Source organism: Oncorhynchus mykiss, chromosome 16 (assembly GCF_057628025.1).
Source record: "Oncorhynchus mykiss isolate SJ-2025 chromosome 16, ASM5762802v1, whole genome shotgun sequence".
NCBI classification, from domain to species: domain Eukaryota; kingdom Metazoa; phylum Chordata; class Actinopteri; order Salmoniformes; family Salmonidae; genus Oncorhynchus; species Oncorhynchus mykiss.
The window spans coordinates 78,794,975-78,817,982 of NC_143037.1; the positions used below are offsets into that span (position 1 = coordinate 78,794,975).

Consider the following 23,008-nt stretch of genomic DNA (forward strand, 5'->3'; position numbering starts at 1 on the left):
CTAACTGACTAACTCTGGGCCTAGTGTTGTTCCTGGTCAGAGACCAACTCTGGGCCTATTGTTGTTCCTGGTCAGAGACTAACTCTGAACCTAGTGTTGTTCCTAGTTAGAGACTAACTCTGGACCTATTGTTGTTCCTAGTTAGAGACTAACTCTGAACCTAGTGTTGTTCCTGGTCAGAGACTAACTAGAGAGAGAGAGAGAGAGAGAGAGAGAGAGAGAGAGAGAGAGAGAGAGAGATTACTTACCCATTCTAGAGCTTTGATGAAGCCCAGGGGAACTTTGAGGACTCTGAACTGTCCGCCGGCAACCAACTGGAAAATAAAATAAATCATATAAACAGACCCATCATCCTATCAACAGACCCATCATCCTATCAACAGACCTATCATCCTATCAACAGACCCATCACCCTATCAACAGACCCATCCTAATATCAACAGACCCATCATCCTATCAACAGACCCATCATCCTATCAACAGACCCATCATCCTATCAACAGACCCATCATCCTCATATCAACAGACCCATCATCCTCCTATCAACAGACCCATCATCCTATCAACAGACCCATCATCATATCAACAGACCCATCATCATATCAACAGACACATCACCCTATCAACAGACCCATCGTCCTCATATCAACAGACCCATCACCCTATCAACAGACCCATCATCCTATCAACAGACCCATCACCCTATCAACAGACCCATCATCCTATCAACAGACCCATCATCCTCATATCAACAGACCCATCATCCTATCAACAGACCCATCACCCTATCAACAGACCCATCATCCTATCAACAGGCCCATCATCCTATCAACAGACCCATCATCCTATCAACAGACCCATCATCCTATCAACAGACCCATCATCCTATCAACAGACCCATCATCATATCAACAGACCCATCACCCTATCAACATACCCATCATCCTATCAACAGACCCATCACCCTATCAACAGACCCATCATCCTATCAACAGACCCATCCTCCTATCAACAGCTCCATCATCTTCCTATCAACAGACCCGTCATCCTATCAACAGACCCGTCATCCTATCAACAGACCCATCATCCTATCAACAGACCCATCATCCTATCAACAGACCCATCACCCTATCAACAGACCCATCATCCTATCAACAGGCCCATCATCCTATCAACAGACCCATCATCCTATCAACAGACCCATCATCCTATCAACAGACCCATCATCCTATCAACAGACCCATCATCATATCAACAGACCCATCACCCTATCAACATACCCATCATCCTATCAACAGACCCATCATCCTATCAACAGACCCATCATCCTATCAACAGACCCATCACCCTATCAACAGACCCATCATCCTATCAACAGACCCATCCTCCTATCAACAGCTCCATCATCTTCCTATCAACAGACCCGTCATCGTATCAACAGACCCGTCATCCTATCAACAGACCCATCATCCTATCAACAGACCCATCATCCTATCAACAGACCCATCATCCTATCAACAGACCCATCATCCTATCAACAGACCCATCACCCTATCAACAGACCCATCATCCTATCAACAGCTCCATCATCTTCCTATCAACAGACCCGTCATCCTATCAACAGACCCGTCATCCTATCAACAGACCCATCATCCTATCAACAGACCCATCATCCTATCAACAGACCCATCATCCTATCAAAAGACCCATCATCCTATCAACAGACCCATCATCCTATCAACAGGCCCATAATCCTACCAACAGACCCATCATCCTATCAACAGACCCATTCTCATATCAACAGACCCATCACCCTATCAACAGACCCATCATCCTATCAACAGACCCATCATCCTCATATCAACAGACCCATCATCCTATCAACAGACCCATCACCCTTTTACAGACCCATCATCCTATCAACAGACCCATCATCCTCATATCAACAGACCCATCATCCTATCAACAGACCCATCATCCTATCAACAGACCCATTATCATATCAACAGACCCATCACCCTATCAACAGACCCATCACCCTATCAACAGACCCATCATCAGACCCATCATCCTCATATCAACAGACCCATCATCCTATCAACAGACCCATCACCCTATCAACAGACTCATCATCATATCAACAGACCCATTCATATCAACAGAACCATCATCCTATCAACAGACCCATCATCCTCATATCAACAGACCCATCATCCTCATATCAACAGACCCATCATCATATCAACAGACACATCATCCTATCAACAGACCCATCGTCCTCATATCAACAGACCCATCATCATATCAACAGACACATCATCCTATCAACAGACCCATCGTCCTCATATCAACAGACCCATCATCATATCAACAGACCCATCATCCTATCAACAGACCCATCATCCTCATATCAACAGACCCATCATACTCATATCAACAGACCCATCATCCTCATATCAACAGACCCATCATTCTTATATCAACAGACCCATTATCCTCATATCAACAGACCCATCATCCTCATATCAACAGACCCATCATCCTATCAACAGACCCATCACCCTATCAACAGACCAATCATCCTATCAACAGACCCATCCTCATATCAACAGACCCATCATCCTATCAACGGACCCATCATCCTATCAACAGACCCATCATCCTCATATCAACAGACCCATCATCATATCAACAGACCCATCACCCTCATATCAACAGACCCATCATCCTATCAACAGACCCATCAACCTATCAACAGACCCATCATCCTATCAACAGACCCATCCTCATATCAACAGACCCATCATCCTATCAACGGACCCATCATCCTATCAACAGACCCATCATCCTATCAACAGACCAATCATCCTCATATCAACAGACCCATCATCCTCATATCAACAGACCCATCACCCTATCAACAGACCCATCATCCTATCAACAGACCCATCACCCTATCAACAGACCCATCATCCTATCAACAGACCCATCATCCTCATATCAACAGACCCATCATCCTATCAACAGACCCATCACCCTATCAACAGACCCATCATCCTATCAACAGGCCCATCATCCTATCAACAGACCCATCATCCTATCAACAGACCCATCATCCTCATATCAACAGACCCATCATCCTATCAACAGACCCATCATCATATCAACAGACCCATCACCCTATCAACATACCCATCATCCTATCAACATACCCTTCATCCTATCAACAGACCCATCATCCTATCAACAGCTCCATCATCTTCCCATCAACAGACCCATCACCCTATCAACAGACCCATCACCCTATCAAGAGACCCATCATCCTATCAACAGACCCATCACCCTATCAACAGACCCATCATCCTATCAACAGACCCATCATCCGCATATCAACAGACCCATCACCCTATCAACAGACCCATCATCCTATCAACAGACCCATCATCCTATCAACAGGCCCATCATCCTATCAACAGACCCATCATCCTATCAACAGACCCATCATCCTCATATCAACAGACCCATCATCCTATCAACAGACCCATCATCATATCAACAGACCCATCACCCTATCAACATACCCATCATCCTATCAACAGACCCTTCATCCTATCAACAGACCCATCATCCTATCAACAGACCCATCACCCTATCAACAGACCCATCATCCTATCAACAGACCCATCATCCTATCAACAGCTCCATCATCTTCCTATCAACAGACCCATCATCCTATCAACAGGCCCATAATCCTACCAACAGACCTATCATCCTATCAACAGACCCATTCTCATATCAACAGACCCATCACCCTATCAACAGACCCATCACCCTATCAACAGACCCATCATCCTATCAACAGACCCATCATCATCATATCAACAGACACATCATCCTATCAACAGACCCATCGTCCTCATATCAACAGACCCATCATCATATCAACAGACCCATCATCCTATCAACAGACCCATCATCCTCATATCAACAGACCCATCATCCTCATATCAACAGACCCATCATCCTCATATCAACAGACCCATCATTCTTATATCAACAGACCCATTATCCTCATATCAACAGACCCATCATCCTCATATCAACAGACCCATCATCCTATCAACAGACCCATCACCCTATCAACAGACCCATCATCCTATCAACAGACCCATCCTCATATCAACAGACCCATCATCCTATCAACGGACCCATCATCCTATCAACAGACCCATCATCCTATCAACAGACCCATCATCCTCATATCAACAGACCCATCATCATATCAACAGACCCATCACCCTCATATCAACAGACCCATCATCCTATCAACAGACCCATCACCCTATCAACAGACCCATCATCCTATCAACAGACCCATCCTCATATCAACAGACCCATCATCCTATCAACGGACCCATCATCCTATCAACAGACCCATCATCCTATCAACAGACCAATCATCCTCATATCAACAGACCCATCATCATATCAACAGACCCATCATCCTCATATCAACAGACCCATCACCCTATCAACAGACCCATCATCCTATCAACAGACCCATCACCCTATCAACAGACCCATCATCCTATCAACAGACCCATCATCCTCATATCAACAGACCCATCATCCTATCAACAGACCCATCACCCTATCAACAGACCCATCATCCTATCAACAGGCCCATCATCCTATCAACAGACCCATCATCCTATCAACAGACCCATCATCCTCATATCAACAGACCCATCATCCTATCAACAGACCCATCATCCTATCAACAGACCCATCATCCTCATATCAACAGACCCATCATCCTATCAACATACCCATCATCCTATCAACATACCCTTCATCCTATCAACAGACCCATCATCCTATCAACAGCTCCATCATCTTCCCATCAACAGACCCATCATCCTATCAACAGACCCATCACCCTATCAACAGACCCATCATCCTATCAACAGGCCCATCTTCCTATCAACAGACCCATCATCCTATCAACAGACCCATCATCCTCATATCAACAGACCCATCATCCTATCAACAGACCCATCATCATATCAACAGACCCATCACCCTATCAACATACCCATCATCCTATCAACATACCCTTCATCCTATCAACAGACCCATCATCCTATCAACAGCTCCATCATCTTCCCATCAACAGACCCATCATCCTATCAACAGACCCATCACCCTATCAACAGACCCATCACCCTATCAACAGACCCATCATCCTATCAACAGCTCCATCATCTTCCTATCAACAGACCCATCACCCTATCAACAGACCCGCCATCCTATCAACAGACCCATCATCCTATCAACAGACCCATCATCCTATCAACAGACCCATCATCCTATCAACAGACCCATCATCCTATCAACAGGCCCATCATCCTATCAACAGACCCATCATCCTCCTATCAACAGACCCATCATCCTATCAACAGGCCCATAATCCTACCAACAGACCTATCATCCTATCAACAGACCCATTCTCATATCAACAGACCCATCACCCTATCAACAGACCCATCACCCTATCAACAGACCCATCATCCTATCAACAGACCCATCATCATCATATCAACAGACACATCATCCTATCAACAGACCCATCGTCCTCATATCAACAGACCCATCATCATATCAACAGACCCATCATCCTATCAACAGACCCATCATCCTCATATCAACAGACCCATCATTCTCATATCAACAGACCCATCATCCTCATATCAACAGACCCATCATTCTTATATCAACAGACCCATTATCCTCATATCAACAGACCCATCATCCTCATATCAACAGACCCATCATCCTATCAACAGACCCATCACCCTATCAACAGACCCATCATCCTATCAACAGACCCATCCTCATATCAACAGACCCATCATCCTATCAACAGACCCATCATCCTATCAACAGACCCATCATCATATCAACAGACCCATCACCCTATCAACATACCCATCATCCTATCAACAGACCCATCATCCTATCAACAGACCCATCATCCTATCAACAGACCCATCACCCTATCAACAGACCCATCATCCTATCAACAGACCCATCCTCCTATCAACAGCTCCATCATCTTCCTATCAACAGACCCGTCATCCTATCAACAGACCCGTCATCCTATCAACAGACCCATCATCCTATCAACAGACCCATCATCCTATCAACAGACCCATCATCCTATCAACAGACCCATCATCCTATCAACAGGCCCATCATCCTATCAACAGACCCATCATCCTATCAACAGACCCATCATCCTATCAACAGACCCATCATCCTATCAACAGACCCATCATCATATCAACAGACCCATCACCCTATCAACATACCCATCATCCTATCAACAGACCCATCATCCTATCAACAGACCCATCATCCTATCAACAGACCCATCACCCTATCAACAGACCCATCATCCTATCAACAGACCCATCCTCCTATCAACTGCTCCATCATCTTCCTATCAACAGACCCGTCATCGTATCAACAGACCCGTCATCCTATCAACAGACCCATCATCCTATCAACAGACCCATCATCCTATCAACAGACCCATCATCCTATCAACAGACCCATCATCCTATCAACAGACCCATCACCCTATCAACAGACCCATCATCCTATCAACAGCTCCATCATCTTCCTATCAACAGACCCGTCATCCTATCAACAGACCCGTCATCCTATCAACAGACCCATCATCCTATCAACAGACCCATCATCCTATCAACAGACCCATCATCCTATCAAAAGACCCATCATCCTATCAACAGACCCATCATCCTATCAACAGGCCCATAATCCTACCAACAGACCCATCATCCTATCAACAGACCCATTCTCATATCAACAGACCCATCACCCTATCAACAGACCCATCATCCTATCAACAGACCCATCATCCTCATATCAACAGACCCATCATCCTATCAACAGACCCATCACCCTATCAACAGACCCATCATCCTATCAACAGACCCATCATCCTCATATCAACAGACCCATCATCCTATCAACAGACCCATCATCCTATCAACAGACCCATCATCCTATCAACAGGCCCATCATCCTATCAACAGACCCATCATCCTCATATCAACAGACCCATCATCCTATCAACAGACCCATCACCCTATCAACAGACCCATCATCCTATCAACAGACCCATCATCCTCATATCAACAGACCCATCATCCTATCAACAGACCCATCATCCTATCAACAGACCCATCATCCTATCAACAGGCCCATCATCCTATCAACAGCTCCATCATCCTATCAACAGACCCATCATCCTCATATCAACAGACCATCATCCTATCAACAGGCCCATAATCCTACCAACAGACCCATTATCATATCAACAGACCCATCACCCTATCAACAGACCCATCACCCTATCAACAGACCCATCATCAGACCCATCATCCTCATATCAACAGACCCATCATCCTATCAACAGACCCATCACCCTATCAACAGACTCATCATCATATCAACAGACCCATTCATATCAACAGACCCATCATCCTCATATCAACAGACCCATCATCATATCAACAGACACATCATCCTATCAACAGACCCATCGTCCTCATATCAACAGACCCATCATCATATCAACAGACACATCATCCTATCAACAGACCCATCGTCCTCATATCAACAGACCCATCATCATATCAACAGACCCATCATCCTATCAACAGACCCATCCTCCTCATATCAACAGACCCATCATTCTCATATCAACAGACCCATCATCCTCATATCAACAGACCCATCATTCTTATATCAACAGACCCATTATCCTCATATCAACAGACCCATCATCCTCATATCAACAGACCCATCATCCTATCAACAGACCCATCACCCTATCAACAGACCCATCATCCTATCAACAGACCCATCCTCATATCAACAGACCCATCATCCTATCAACGGACCCATCATCCTATCAACAGACCCATCATCCTATCAACAGACCCATCATCCTCATATCAACAGACCCATCATCATATCAACAGACCCATCACCCTCATATCAACAGACCCATCATCCTATCAACAGACCCATCACCCTATCAACAGACCCATCATCCTATCAACAGACCCATCCTCATATCAACAGACCCATCATCCTATCAACGGACCCATCATCCTATCAACAGACCCATCATCCTATCAACAGACCAATCATCCTCATATCAACAGACCCATCATCCTCATATTAACAGACCCATCACCCTATCAACAGACCCATCATCCTATCAACAGACCCATCACCCTATCAACAGACCCATCATCCTATCAACAGACCCATCATCCTCATATCAACAGACCCATCATCCTATCAACAGACCCATCACCCTATCAACAGACCCATCATCCTATCAACAGGCCCATCATCCTATCAACAGACCCATCATCCTATCAACAGACCCATCATCCTCATATCAACAGACCCATCATCCTATCAACAGACCCATCATCATATCAACAGACCCATCACCCTATCAACATACCCATCATCCTATCAACATACCCTTCATCCTATCAACAGACCCATCATCCTATCAACAGCTCCATCATCTTCCCATCAACAGACCCATCACCCTATCAACAGACCCATCACCCTATCAAGAGACCCATCATCCTATCAACAGACCCATCACCCTATCAACAGACCCATCATCCTATCAACAGACCCATCATCCGCATATCAACAGACCCATCACCCTATCAACAGACCCATCATCCTATCAACAGACCCATCATCCTATCAACAGGCCCATCATCCTATCAACAGACCCATCATCCTATCAACAGACCCATCATCCTCATATCAACAGACCCATCATCCTATCAACAGACCCATCATCATATCAACAGACCCATCACCCTATCAACATACCCATCATCCTATCAACAGACCCTTCATCCTATCAACAGACCCATCATCCTATCAACAGACCCATCACCCTATCAACAGACCCATCATCCTATCAACAGACCCATCATCCTATCAACAGCTCCATCATCTTCCTATCAACAGACCCATCACCCTATCAACAGACCCGCCATCCTATCAACAGACCCATCATCCTATCAACAGACCCATCATCCTATCAACAGACCCATCATCCTATCAACAGACCCATCATCCTATCAACAGGCCCATCATCCTATCAACAGACCCATCATCCTCCTATCAACAGACCCATCATCCTATCAACAGGCCCATAATCCTACCAACAGACCTATCATCCTATCAACAGACCCATTCTCATATCAACAGACCCATCACCCTATCAACAGACCCATCACCCTATCAACAGACCCATCATCCTATCAACAGACCCATCATCATCATATCAACAGACACATCATCCTATCAACAGACCCATCGTCCTCATATCAACAGACCCATCATCATATCAACAGACCCATCATCCTATCAACAGACCCATCATCCTCATATCAACAGACCCATCATTCTCATATCAACAGACCCATCATCCTCATATCAACAGACCCATCATTCTTATATCAACAGACCCATTATCCTCATATCAACAGACCCATCATCCTCATATCAACAGACCCATCATCCTATCAACAGACCCATCACCCTATCAACAGACCCATCATCCTATCAACAGACCCATCCTCATATCAACAGACCCATCATCCTATCAACGGACCCATCATCCTATCAACAGACCCATCATCCTATCAACAGACCCATCATCCTCATATCAACAGACCCATCATCATATCAACAGACCCATCACCCTCATATCAACAGACCCATCATCCTATCAACAGACCCATCACCCTATCAACAGACACATCATCCTATCAACAGACCCATCCTCATATCAACAGACCCATCATCCTATCAACGGACCCATCATCCTATCAACAGACCCATCATCCTATCAACAGACCAATCATCCTCATATCAACAGACCCATCATCATATCAACAGACCCATCATCCTCATATCAACAGACCCATCACACTATCAACAGACCCATCATCCTATCAACAGACCCATCACCCTATCAACAGACCCATCATCCTATCAACAGACCCATCATCCTCATATCAACAGACCCATCATCCTATCAACAGACCCATCACCCTATCAACAGACCCATCATCCTATCAACAGGCCCATCATCCTATCAACAGACCCATCATCCTATCAACAGACCCATCATCCTCATATCAACAGACCCATCATCCTATCAACAGACCCATCATCCTATCAACAGACCCATCATCCTCATATCAACAGACCCATCATCCTATCAACATACCCATCATCCTATCAACATACCCTTCATCCTATCAACAGACCCATCATCCTATCAACAGCTCCATCATCTTCCCATCAACAGACCCATCATCCTATCAACAGACCCATCACCCTATCAACAGACCCATCATCCTATCAACAGACCCATCATCCTATCAACAGACCCATCATCCTATCAACAGACCCATCATCCTCATATCAACAGACCCATCATCCTATCAACAGACCCATCATCATATCAACAGACCCATCACCCTATCAACATACCCATCATCCTATCAACATACCCTTCATCCTATCAACAGACCCATCATCCTATCAACAGCTCCATCATCTTCCCATCAACAGACCCATCATCCTATCAACAGACCCATCACCCTATCAACAGACCCATCATCCTATCAACAGGCCCATCATCCTATCAACAGACCCATCAACCTATCAACAGACCCATCATCCTCATATCAACAGACCCATCATCCTATCAACAGACCCATCATCATATCAACAGACCCATCACCCTATCAACATACCCATCATCCTATCAACAGACCCTTCATCCTATCAACAGACCCATCATCCTATCAACAGACCCATCACCCTATCAACAGACCCATCACCCTATCAACAGACCCATCATCCTATCAACAGCTCCATCATCTTCCTATCAACAGACCCATCACCCTATCAACAGACCCGCCATCCTATCAACAGACCCATCATCCTATCAACAGACCCATCATCCTATCAACAGACCCATCATCCTATCAACAGACCCATCATCCTATCAACAGGCCCATCATCCTATCAACAGACCCATCATCCTCCTATCAACAGACCCATCATCCTATCAACAGGCCCATAATCCTACCAACAGACCTATCATCCTATCAACAGACCCATTCTCATATCAACAGACCCATCAACCTATCAACAGACCCATCACCCTATCAACAGACCCATCATCCTATCAACAGACCCATCATCATCATATCAACAGACACATCATCCTATCAACAGACCCATCGTCCTCATATCAACAGACCCATCATCATATCAACAGACCCATCATCCTATCAACAGACCCATCATCCTCATATCAACAGACCCATCATTCTCATATCAACAGACCCATCATCCTCATATCAACAGACCCATCATTCTTATATCAACAGACCCATTATCCTCATATCAACAGACCCATCATCCTCATATCAACAGACCCATCATCCTATCAACAGACCCATCACCCTATCAACAGACCCATCATCCTATCAACAGACCCATCCTCATATCAACAGACCCATCATCCTATCAACGGACCCATCATCCTATCAACAGACCCATCATCCTATCAACAGACCCATCATCCTCATATCAACAGACCCATCATCATATCAACAGACCCATCACCCTCATATCAACAGACCCATCATCCTATCAACAGACCCATCACCCTATCAACAGACCCATCATCCTATCAACAGACCCATCCTCATATCAACAGACCCATCATCCTATCAACGGACCCATCATCCTATCAACAGACCCATCATCCTATCAACAGACCAATCATCCTCATATCAACAGACCCATCATCATATCAACAGACCCATCATCCTCATATCAACAGACCCATCACCCTATCAACAGACCCATCATCCTATCAACAGACCCATCACCCTATCAACAGACCCATCATCCTATCAACAGACCCATCATCCTCATATCAACAGACCCATCATCCTATCAACAGACCCATCACCCTATCAACAGACCCATCATGCTATCAACAGGCCCATCATCCTATCAACAGACCCATCATCCTATCAACAGACCCATCATCCTCATATCAACAGACCCATCATCCTATCAACAGACCCATCATCCTATCAACAGACCCATCATCCTCATATCAACAGACCCATCATCCTATCAACATACCCATCATCCTATCAACATACCCTTCATCCTATCAACAGACCCATCATCCTATCAACAGCTCCATCATCTTCCCATCAACAGACCCATCATCCTATCAACAGACCCATCACCCTATCAACAGACCCATCATCCTATCAACAGGCCCATCATCCTATCAACAGACCCATCATCCTATCAACAGACCCATCATCCTCATATCAACAGACCCATCATCCTATCAACAGACCCATCATCATATCAACAGACCCATCACCCTATCAACATACCCATCATCCTATCAACATACCCTTCATCCTATCAACAGACCCATCATCCTATCAACAGCTCCATCATCTTCCCATCAACAGACCCATCACCCTATCAACAGACCCATCACCCTATCAAGAGACCCATCATCCTATCAACAGACCCATCACCCTATCAACAGACCCATCATCCTATCAACAGACCCATCATCCGCATATCAACAGACCCATCACCCTATCAACAGACCCATCATCCTATCAACAGACCCATCATCCTATCAACAGGCCCATCATCCTATCAACAGACCCATCATCCTATCAACAGACCCATCATCCTCATATCAACAGACCCATCATCCTATCAACAGACCCATCATCATATCAACAGACCCATCACCCTATCAACATACCCATCATCCTATCAACAGACCCTTCATCCTATCAACAGACCCATCATCCTATCAACAGACCCATCACCCTATCAACAGACCCATCATCCTATCAACAGACCCATCATCCTATCAACAGCTCCATCATCTTCCTATCAACAGACCCATCACCCTATCAACAGACCCGCCATCCTATCAACAGACCCATCATCCTATCAACAGACCCATCATCCTATCAACAGACCCATCATCCTATCAACAGACCCATCATCCTATCAACAGGCCCATCATCCTATCAACAGACCCATCATCCTCCTATCAACAGACCCATCATCCTATCAACAGGCCCATAATCCTACCAACAGACCTATCATCCTATCAACAGACCCATTCTCATATCAACAGACCCATCACCCTATCAACAGACCCATCACCCTATCAACAGACCCATCATCCTATCAACAGACCCATCATCCTCATATCAACAGACCCATCATTCTCATATCAACAGACCCATCATCCTATCAACAGGCCCATCATCCTATCAACAGACCCATCATCCTCCTATCAACAGACCCATCATCCTATCAACAGGCCCATAATCCTACCAACAGACCTATCATCATATCAACAGACACATCATCCTATCAACAGACCCATCGTCCTCATATCAACAGACCCATCATCATATCAACAGACCCATCATCCTATCAACAGACCCATCATCCTCATATCAACAGACCCATCATTCTTATATCAACAGACCCATCATCCTCATATCAACAGACCCATCATTCTTATATCAACAGACCCATTATCCTCATATCAACAGACCCATCATCCTCATATCAACAGACCCATCATCCTATCAACAGACCCATCACCCTATCAACAGACCCATCATCCTATCAACAGACCCATCCTCATATCAACAGACCCATCATCCTATCAACGGACCCATCATCCTATCAACAGACCCATCATCCTATCAACAGACCCATCATCCTCATATCAACAGACCCATCATCATATCAACAGACCCATCACCCTCATATCAACAGACCCATCATCCTATCAACAGACCCATCACCCTATCAACAGACCCATCATCCTATCAACAGACCCATCCTCATATCAACAGACCCATCATCCTATCAACGGACCCATCATCCTATCAACAGACCCATCATCCTATCAACAGACCAATCATCCTCATATCAACAGACCCATCATCATATCAACAGACCCATCATCCTCATATCAACAGACCCATCACCCTATCAACAGACCCATCATCCTATCAACAGACCCATCACCCTATCAACAGACCCATCATCCTATCAACAGACCCATCATCCTCATATCAACAGACCCATCATCCTATCAACAGACCCATCACCCTATCAACAGACCCATCATCCTATCAACAGGCCCATCATCCTATCAACAGACCCATCATCCTATCAACAGACCCATCATCCTCATATCAACAGACCCATCATCCTATCAACAGACCCATCATCCTATCAACAGACCCATCATCCTCATATCAACAGACCCATCATCCTATCAACATACCCATCATCCTATCAACATACCCTTCATCCTATCAACAGACCCATCATCCTATCAACAGCTCCATCATCTTCCCATCAACAGACCCATCACCCTATCAACAGACCCATCACCCTATCAAGAGACCCATCATCCTATCAACAGACCCATCACCCTATCAACAGACCCATCATCCTATCAACAGACCCATCATCCGCATATCAACAGACCCATCACCCTATCAACAGACCCATCATCCTATCAACAGACCCATCATCCTATCAACAGGCCCATCATCCTATCAACAGACCCATCATCCTATCAACAGACCCATCATCCTCATATCAACAGACCCATCATCCTATCAACAGACCCATCATCATATCAACAGACCCATCACCCTATCAACATACCCATCATCCTATCAACAGACCCTTCATCCTATCAACAGACCCATCATCCTATCAACAGACCCATCACCCTATCAACAGACCCATCATCCTATCAACAGACCCATCATCCTATCAACAGCTCCATCATCTTCCTATCAACAGACCCATCATCCTATCAACAGACCCATCATCCTATCAACAGACCCATCATCCTATCAACAGACCCATCATCCTCCTATCAACAGACCCATCATCCTATCAACAGGCCCATAATCCTACCAACAGACCTATCATCCTATCAACAGACCCATTCTCATATCAACAGACCCATCACCCTATCAACAGACCCATCACCCTATCAACAGACCCATCATCCTATCAACAGACCCATCATCCTCATATCAACAGACCCATCATCCTATCAACAGACCCATCACCCTATCAACAGACTCATCATCATATCAACAGACCCATCATCATATCAACAGAACCATCATCCTATCAACAGACCCATCACCCTATCAACAGACTCATCATCATATCAACAGACCCATCATCATATCAACAGAACCATCATCCTATCAACAGACCCATCACCCTATCAACAGACTCATCATCATATCAACAGACCCATCATCATAACAGAACCATCATCCTATCAACAGACCCATCATCGTATCAACAGACCCATCATCCTATCAACAGACCCATCATCATATCAACAGACCCATCATCATATCAACAGACACATCACCCTGTCAACAGACCCATCGTCCTCATATCAACAGACCCATCATCATATCAACAGACCCATCATCCTATCAACAGACCCATCATCCTCATATGAACAGACCCATCATCCTATCAACAGACCCATCATCCTATCAACAGACTCATCATCATATCAACAGACCCATCATCATAATAGAACCATCATCCTATCAACAGACCCATCTTTCACCTAAAGAAAACCGTGAACAGAATCACCCACCACAACACGACCAAGCGGCGTGGTGACAGGCAGCAGCAGCAGGAGCTACAAAGTCTGGAGTATACGACTTGGGAGGAAATAGACAGGTGGGCGGTCGACCCAGGGAGAGTGCCGGAGCCCGCCTGGGATTCGCTGGAGCAGTGCGAGGAGGGGTATAGGAGAATGGAGTTGGAGAAACAAGCACGGCGGCGCGGAAGGAAGCCCGAGAGTCAGCCCCAAAAATGTATTGGGGGGGGGCTCAGGGAGAGTGTGGCAGAGTCAGGGTTCAGACCTGAGCCAACTCCCCCTGTTTATCGTGAGGAGCCAAGGAGGAGCTCAGAACCAGAGCTGGTGTTGGAGGTGAGCGAAGCAGAGACTGTGAAGGAGTTAATGGGGAAATTGGAGGAGAGAGTTATGAGGGAGTTGCTGTGTTGGTGCTTTAGGTACGGAATTCGCCCGACGGAGCGTGTCGGGATTTGATGGCACCTGGGTCAGCGCTCCATACTCGTCCTGAGGTGCGTGTTAGTCGGCTGGTGAAGATTGTGCCAGCCTCACGCACTAGGCCTCCTGTGCACCTCCCTAGCCTTGCACGTCCTGTGCCAGCCCTGCTCTCAAGATCTCCAGTACGCCTTCACGGTCCGGTCCATCCTGTGCCACCTCCACACACCAGCCCTCCGGTGGCAGCTCCCCGCACCAGGCTTCCTGTGCGTGTTCTCGGCCCAGTACCACCAGTACCGGCACCACGCATCAGGCCTACAGTGCGCCTGTCCAGCACTGCCAGAGCCTTCCTCCTCTCCAGCTCTGCCGGAGTCTCCTGCCTATCTAGCGCTGCCAGAGCCTTCCTCCTCTACAGCGCTGCCGGAGTCTCCCGCCTGTTCAGCGCAGTCAGAGCCTTCCTCCTCTCCAGCGTGGTCTGAGTCTCCCGCCTGTTTAGCGCTGCCAGAGCCTTCCTCCTCTCCAGCGCTGCCGGAGTCTCCTGCCTGTTCAGCGCAGTCAGAGCCTTCCTCCTCTCCAGCGCTGTCGGAGTCTCCCGCCTGTTTAGCGCTGCCAGAGCCTTCCTCCTCTCCAGCGCTGTCGGAGTCTCCCGCCTGTTCAGCGCAGTCAGAGCCTTCCTCCTCTCCAGCGCTGTCGGAGTCTCCCGCCTGTTCAGCGCAGTCAGAGCCTTCCTCCTCTCCAGCGCTGTCGGAGTCTCCCGCCTGTTTAGCGCTGCCAGAGCCTTCCTCCTCTCCAGCGCTGTCGGAGTCTCCCGCCTGTTTAGCGCAGTCAGAGCCTTCCTCCTCTCCAGCGCTGTCGGAGTCTCCCGCCTGTTTAGCGCAGTCAGAGCCTTCCTCCTCTCCAGCGCTGTCGGAGTCTCCCGCCTGTTTAGCGCAGTCAGAGCCTTCCTCCTCTCCAGCGCTGTCGGAGTCTCCCGCCTGTTTAGCGCAGTCAGAGCCTTCCTCCTCTCCAGCGCTGTCGGAGTCTCCCGCCTGTTTAGCGCAGTCAGAGCCTTCCTCCTCTCCAGCGCTGTCGGAGTCTCCCGCCTGTTTAGCGCTGCCAGAGCCTTCCTCCTCTCCAGCGCTGTCGGAGTCTCCCGCCTGTTTAACGCTGCCAGAGTCTTCCTCCTCTCCAGCGCTGTCGGAGTCTTCCGCCTGTTTAGCGCTGCCAGAGCCTTCCTCCTCTCCAGCGCTGCCGGAGTCTCCTGCCTGTTCAGCGCAGTCAGAGCTGCCAGTCTGCATGGATCAGCCAGAGCTGCCAGTCTGCATGGATCAGCCAGAGCTGCCAGACTGCATGGAGCAGCCAGAGCCGCCAGTCAGCCAGAATCTTCCAGATCCGCCATTCAGCCAGGATCCGCCAGTCAGCCAGAATCTTCCAGATCCGCCATTCAGCCAGGATCCGCCAGTCAGCCAGAATCTTCCAGATCTGCCATTGTGATGTCATTATGGGGTATTGTGATGTCATTATGGGGTATTGTGATGTCATTATGGGGTATTGTGATGTCATTATGGGGTGTGTAGATTGATGAGAAACATGTTTTATTTAATCCAGTTTAGAATAAGGCTGTAACGTAACAAGATGTGGAAAAACTCAAGGGGCCTGAATCCTTTCCGAACGCTCTGTATGTATATACAATATATCTTTCTAGGCTGAATGACTCTGGTGTTTCTACAGGCTGATTACATGGTATATCCTACATAAAACACATCGCTTTTCACACACAGGTAGTCATTGTTTTCCTGTGATGATTTATTCACCATCATAATAATTATTTTCCTGAGATGATATAATCACTCATATCATCATCCACAGTAAAGACATGGTACTAATGAAATGGCTATTATCATTACAACATATTAGCAACCGGTCAGAGTGTCAGAGTGTCAGAGGGTCAGAGTGGAGATGGAGGCCATATTTGCGTTCTAATGCATACCTTTTCCACTAGGGGGAGAGTAGCTTACCAAGCAAGAGGAGGCTTGTGTAGTGTATATCCACTAGGGGGAGCCAGAGTAGCTTACCAAACAAGAGGAGCCTTGAGTAGTGTATATCCACTAGGGGGAGCCAGAGTAGCTTACCAAACAAGAGGGGCCTTGTGTAGTGTATATCCACTAGGGGGAGCCAGAGTAGCTTACCAAACAAGAGGGGCCTTGTGTAGTGTATATCCACTAGGGGGAGCCAGAGTAGCTTACCAAACAAGAGGAGTCTTGTGTAGTGCATATCCACTAGGGGGAGCCAGAGTAGCTTACCAAACAAGAGTAGTCTTGAGTAGTGCATATCCACTAGGGGGAGCCAGAGTTGACAAATGCTAGCTACATGTCAGGCTAGTCTTGTGTTATATGCCTGTTGACAAATGCTAGCTATATGTCAGGCCAGTCTGGTGTTATATGCCTGTTGACAAATGCTAGCTACGTGTCAGGCTAGTCTGGTGTTATATGCCTGTTTACAAATGCTAGCTACGTGTCAGGCCAGTCTGGTGTTATATGCCTGTTGACAAATGCTAGCTACATGTCAGGCCAGTCTGGTGTTATATGCCTGTTGACAAATGCTAGCTACATGTCAGGCTAGTCTGGTGTTATATGCCTGTTGACAAATGCTAGCTACGTGTCAGGCTAGTCTGGTGTTATATGCCTGTTGACAAATGCTAGCTACATGTCAGGCTAGTCTGGTGTTATATGCCCGTTGACAAATGCTAGCTACATGTCAGGCTAGTCTGGTGTTATATGCCTGTTGGCAAATGCTAGCTACGTGTCAGGCTAGTCTGGTGTTATATGCCTGTTGACAAATGCTAGCTACATGTCAGGCTAGTCTGGTGTTATATGCCTGTTTACAAATGCTAGCTACATGTCATGCCAGTCTGGTGTTATATGCCTGTTGATAAATGCTAGCTACATGTCAGGCTAGTCTGGTGTTATATGCCTGTTTACAAATGCTAGCTACGTGTCAGGCTAGTCTGGTGTTATATGCCTGTTTACAAATGCTAGCTACGTGTCAGGCTAGTCTGGTGTTATATGCCTGTTTACAAATGCTAGCTACGTGTCAGGCTAGTCTGGTGTTATATGCCTGTTGACAAATGCTAGCTACATGTCAGGCTAGTCTGGTGTTAAATGCCTGTTTACAAATGCTAGCTACGTGTCAGGCTAGTCTGGTGTTATATGCCTGTTGACAAATGCTAGCTACATGTCAGGCTAGTCTGGTGTTATATGCCTGTTGACAAATGCTAGCTACATGTCAGGCTAGTCTGGTGTTATATGCCTGTTGACAAATGCTAGCTACGTGTCAGGCCAGTCTGGTGTTATATGCCTGTTGACAAATGCTAGCTACATGTCAGGCCAGTCTGGTGTTATATGCCTGTTGACAAATGCTAGCTACATGTCAGGCCAGTCTGGTGTTATATGCCTGTTGACAAATGCTAGCTACATGTCAGGCCAGTCTGGTGTTATATGCCTGTTGACAAATGCTAGCTACATGTCAGGCCAGTCTGGTGTTATATGCCTGTTGACAAATGCTAGCTACATGTCAGGCTAGTCTGGTGTTATATGCCTGTTTACAAATGCTAGCTACATGTCAGGCTAGTCTGGTGTTATATGCCTGTTGACAAATGCTAGCTACATGTCAGGCTAGTCTAGTGTTATATGCCTGTTGACAAATGCTAGCTACATGTCAGGCTAGTCTGGTGTTATATGCTTTACGACACATATTTTTATATCCATATGATGTGAAAATGATACCAATATAGACGTTGTAATGGTATACCTCAATAAAATTGATCTGGGATCCCAACAAAATAATGGGGTCCTATTGATCTGGGATCCCAACAAAATAATGGGGTCCTATTGATCTGGGATCCCAACAAAATAATGGGGTCCTATTGATCTGGGATCCCAACAAAATAATGGGGTCCTATTGATCTGGGATCCCAACAAAATAATGGGGTCCTATTGATCTGGGATCCCAACAAAATAATGGGGTCCTATTTATCTGGGATCCCAACAAAATAATGGGGTCCTACATCCAAAGCATAAACTACACCGTTGTTACAGTAGTTGACAGATTTGATAGCCTTCATGTTCCTGTTCAATACTAATGGAAACACTTATTTTCCTCAAAAGGTTATTCTGGCCTTGATGACGGCAAGAAGATATCCACCTACCGCCACGCAAAGAGCCATAACGTCGGTTCTGACCAGCACAAGCTGGCTCGAGAAAAGCAGGGGGAAACTCCCGAGCGCCAGATATACCGTTAGGAGCTTTGTGTAATTGAAATGCAGTGTGCTCTGCACCATTGTCCATACCCCCCGAAAAAAAAATCATTTCTAATACAACTAAGCCCATGGCAGCCCCCTGACAATAGCAGCGGGTCCCTCCACTGGGCCATGGCCAGTAGCCTTGACAGGGACACCTGAAGCTACCAGCTTAGGCTGCGAGATGTGTCCAGGTTAGTGGCTAGAAGGGCCCTGTTGTCCCAGGTCCCCAGAGGCAGGTTTTTGCAAGTGATGATGGAGATTTGTTTCCTATGGGCCTGGCCCCTGGGAGGGCCAATCAGATAGCTAGAGATTTACCTCTGAATGTTTTTGCTAGAATTCAGCCTGCAAGTTCTCCCTCCATGACTGGGCTGTTTGAGGATAAGTGGCAAGATAAAGGACTCGTTCCTTTTCAGTTCTCTGCAAGGGACATCCTTACAGGAGCTTGTGAAGCAGGGGAGGACGTTGTTAAACTATCCCTGGAAGGTGTCCCTCCCTGCGTGTCATTTGGGAATTGTAGGGAGCCTCACCGGGGACCCCGGTTGTGCTGTTTCTAGAAAAGTATATGTCGTCTCAGACCGGGTCTCTAAACCACATGGGACTCGAAGGTGAGCTTGCGTCCAAATGTGTCCCTCGCCCCGAAAGTCCTACGGGTCCGTCTCCTCTGAGTTGTTTCCACTACCTCCTTCTGCTTCTGAAGAGCAACAGAGGTCCTGGCCTGTGTTCGGTGCTTTATGAGACAGGGGAGGGTCACTAGGTACTGCTGCTAGTATAACACACAGGGTGATGAGACAGGGGAGGGTCACTAGGCACTGCTGCTAGTATAACACACAGGGTGATGGGACAGGGGAGGGTCACTAGGCACTGCTGCTAGTATAACACACAGGGTGATGAGACAGGCGAGGGTCACTAGGTACTGCTGCTAGTATAACACACAGGGTGATGAGACAGGGGTAGTATAACACACAGGGTGATGAGACAGGGGTAGTATAACACACAGGGTGATGAGACAGGGGTAGTATAACACACATGGTGATGAGACAGGGGAGGGTCACTAGGCACTGCTGCTAGTATATCACACAGGGTGATGAGACAGGGGAGGGTCACTAGGCACTGCTGCTCGTATATCACACAGGGTGATGAGACAGGGGAGAGTCACTAGGTAGCGCCCCGTGTTCGCAATTACAAGACTGCTGCATCTGGCAGAGTCAGTTCTGGATGGTCTGCCATGTACTGTTTCATTTAGTGTCTGTTGGGGTCGGCTTGGGGTGTGATTATATTTCCCTATTGGCCATGTATAGGAGCCATGCATAGGAGCCATGTATAGGAGCCATGCATAGGAGCCATGCATAGGAGCCATGTATAGGAGCCATGTATAGGAGCCATGTATAGGAGCCATGCATAGGAGCCATGTATAGGAGCCATGTATAGGAGCCATGTATAGGAGCCATGCATAGGAGCCATGTATAGGAGCCATGTATAGGAGCCATGTATAGGAGCCATGCATAGGAGCCATGTATAGGAGCCATGTATAGGAGCCATGTATAGGAGCCATGTATAGGAGCCATGTATAGGAGCCATGCATAGGAGCCATGTATAGGAGCCATGTATAGGAGCCATGTATAGGAGCCATGCATAGGAGCCATGTATAGGAGCCATGTATAGGAGCCATGTATAGAAGCCATGCATAGGAGCCATGTATAGGAGCCATGTATAGGGCAGTGCCGTGTATTCATTGTTGTTGTCCCCCCCCCCACACACACAAATAATGTATGCTTGTATCTTTCGTCTCTCTGTGTTTAATAATTTTCCTTCAATTCGCAAGAAGCAGAATGTACAGCACCTCCACGGAGAAAGCATCTGTGTGAGCGAAACAGCGCCTCTGTCTCTGTATGTGAAGGCCATTTATCTGATGCCGTCTGGTCAAAAAGAGTATGACATTGTTGCTGCCCATAGCATTGAGTGCAAGGGAAGCCAGAGAGCATTTTGGCCTCCCTTGATTAAAAAAAATATATAAAAAAATAATAGCCAATCAGCATTGAGCTAACTGAGTAAAGAAACGTATCAAGGGAAGCCAGCTTGGATTTGGCTTCATTCCGATCACATCGCATTGAGAGCAATATGTCATTGACAGAAACAACTTGAATTGTTGCATCCCATTGTGCTGTTGTCCGCCGGTGGCTAGCTAGCTAGCGAAAATTATCCCTTCCCTAAATTAGTCACGGATGGAGATAGGAATTTGGACTTGGGGTTTTACTTAAAAGAAAATTCCACCCCGAAACTTTCAAGACATGTAACTTTCAAAATACAGAAATCATCCAGTATGATGCATCATGTGATGGAAACACCACTTCATATGATTAAAAGGATCATTTCTGTATTCTTAAAGTTACACATCTTGCAAACTTGACTGCAGACAAGGGAAAAAAAAT

The 23,008-nt window shown here is 46.4% G+C and overlaps 1 protein-coding gene across 2 annotated transcripts in view; it reads right to left on the reverse strand.

The window, feature by feature from the left end:
- LOC110516815 (synaptophysin) overlaps positions 1 to 23,008 on the reverse strand; it is a 42,222-nt gene that overhangs the window by 16,886 nt on the left and 2,328 nt on the right. Inside the window, exon 2 of one of the 2 annotated variants that reach the window (XM_036947802.2) lies at positions 249 to 314. In XM_036947802.2, the coding sequence (XP_036803697.2) occupies positions 249 to 314 (66 nt within the window). Of the gene's footprint in view, positions 1 to 248; positions 336 to 23,008 lie in introns of those variants that run through there. The other variant, XM_090201663.1, reaches the window with a different exon arrangement.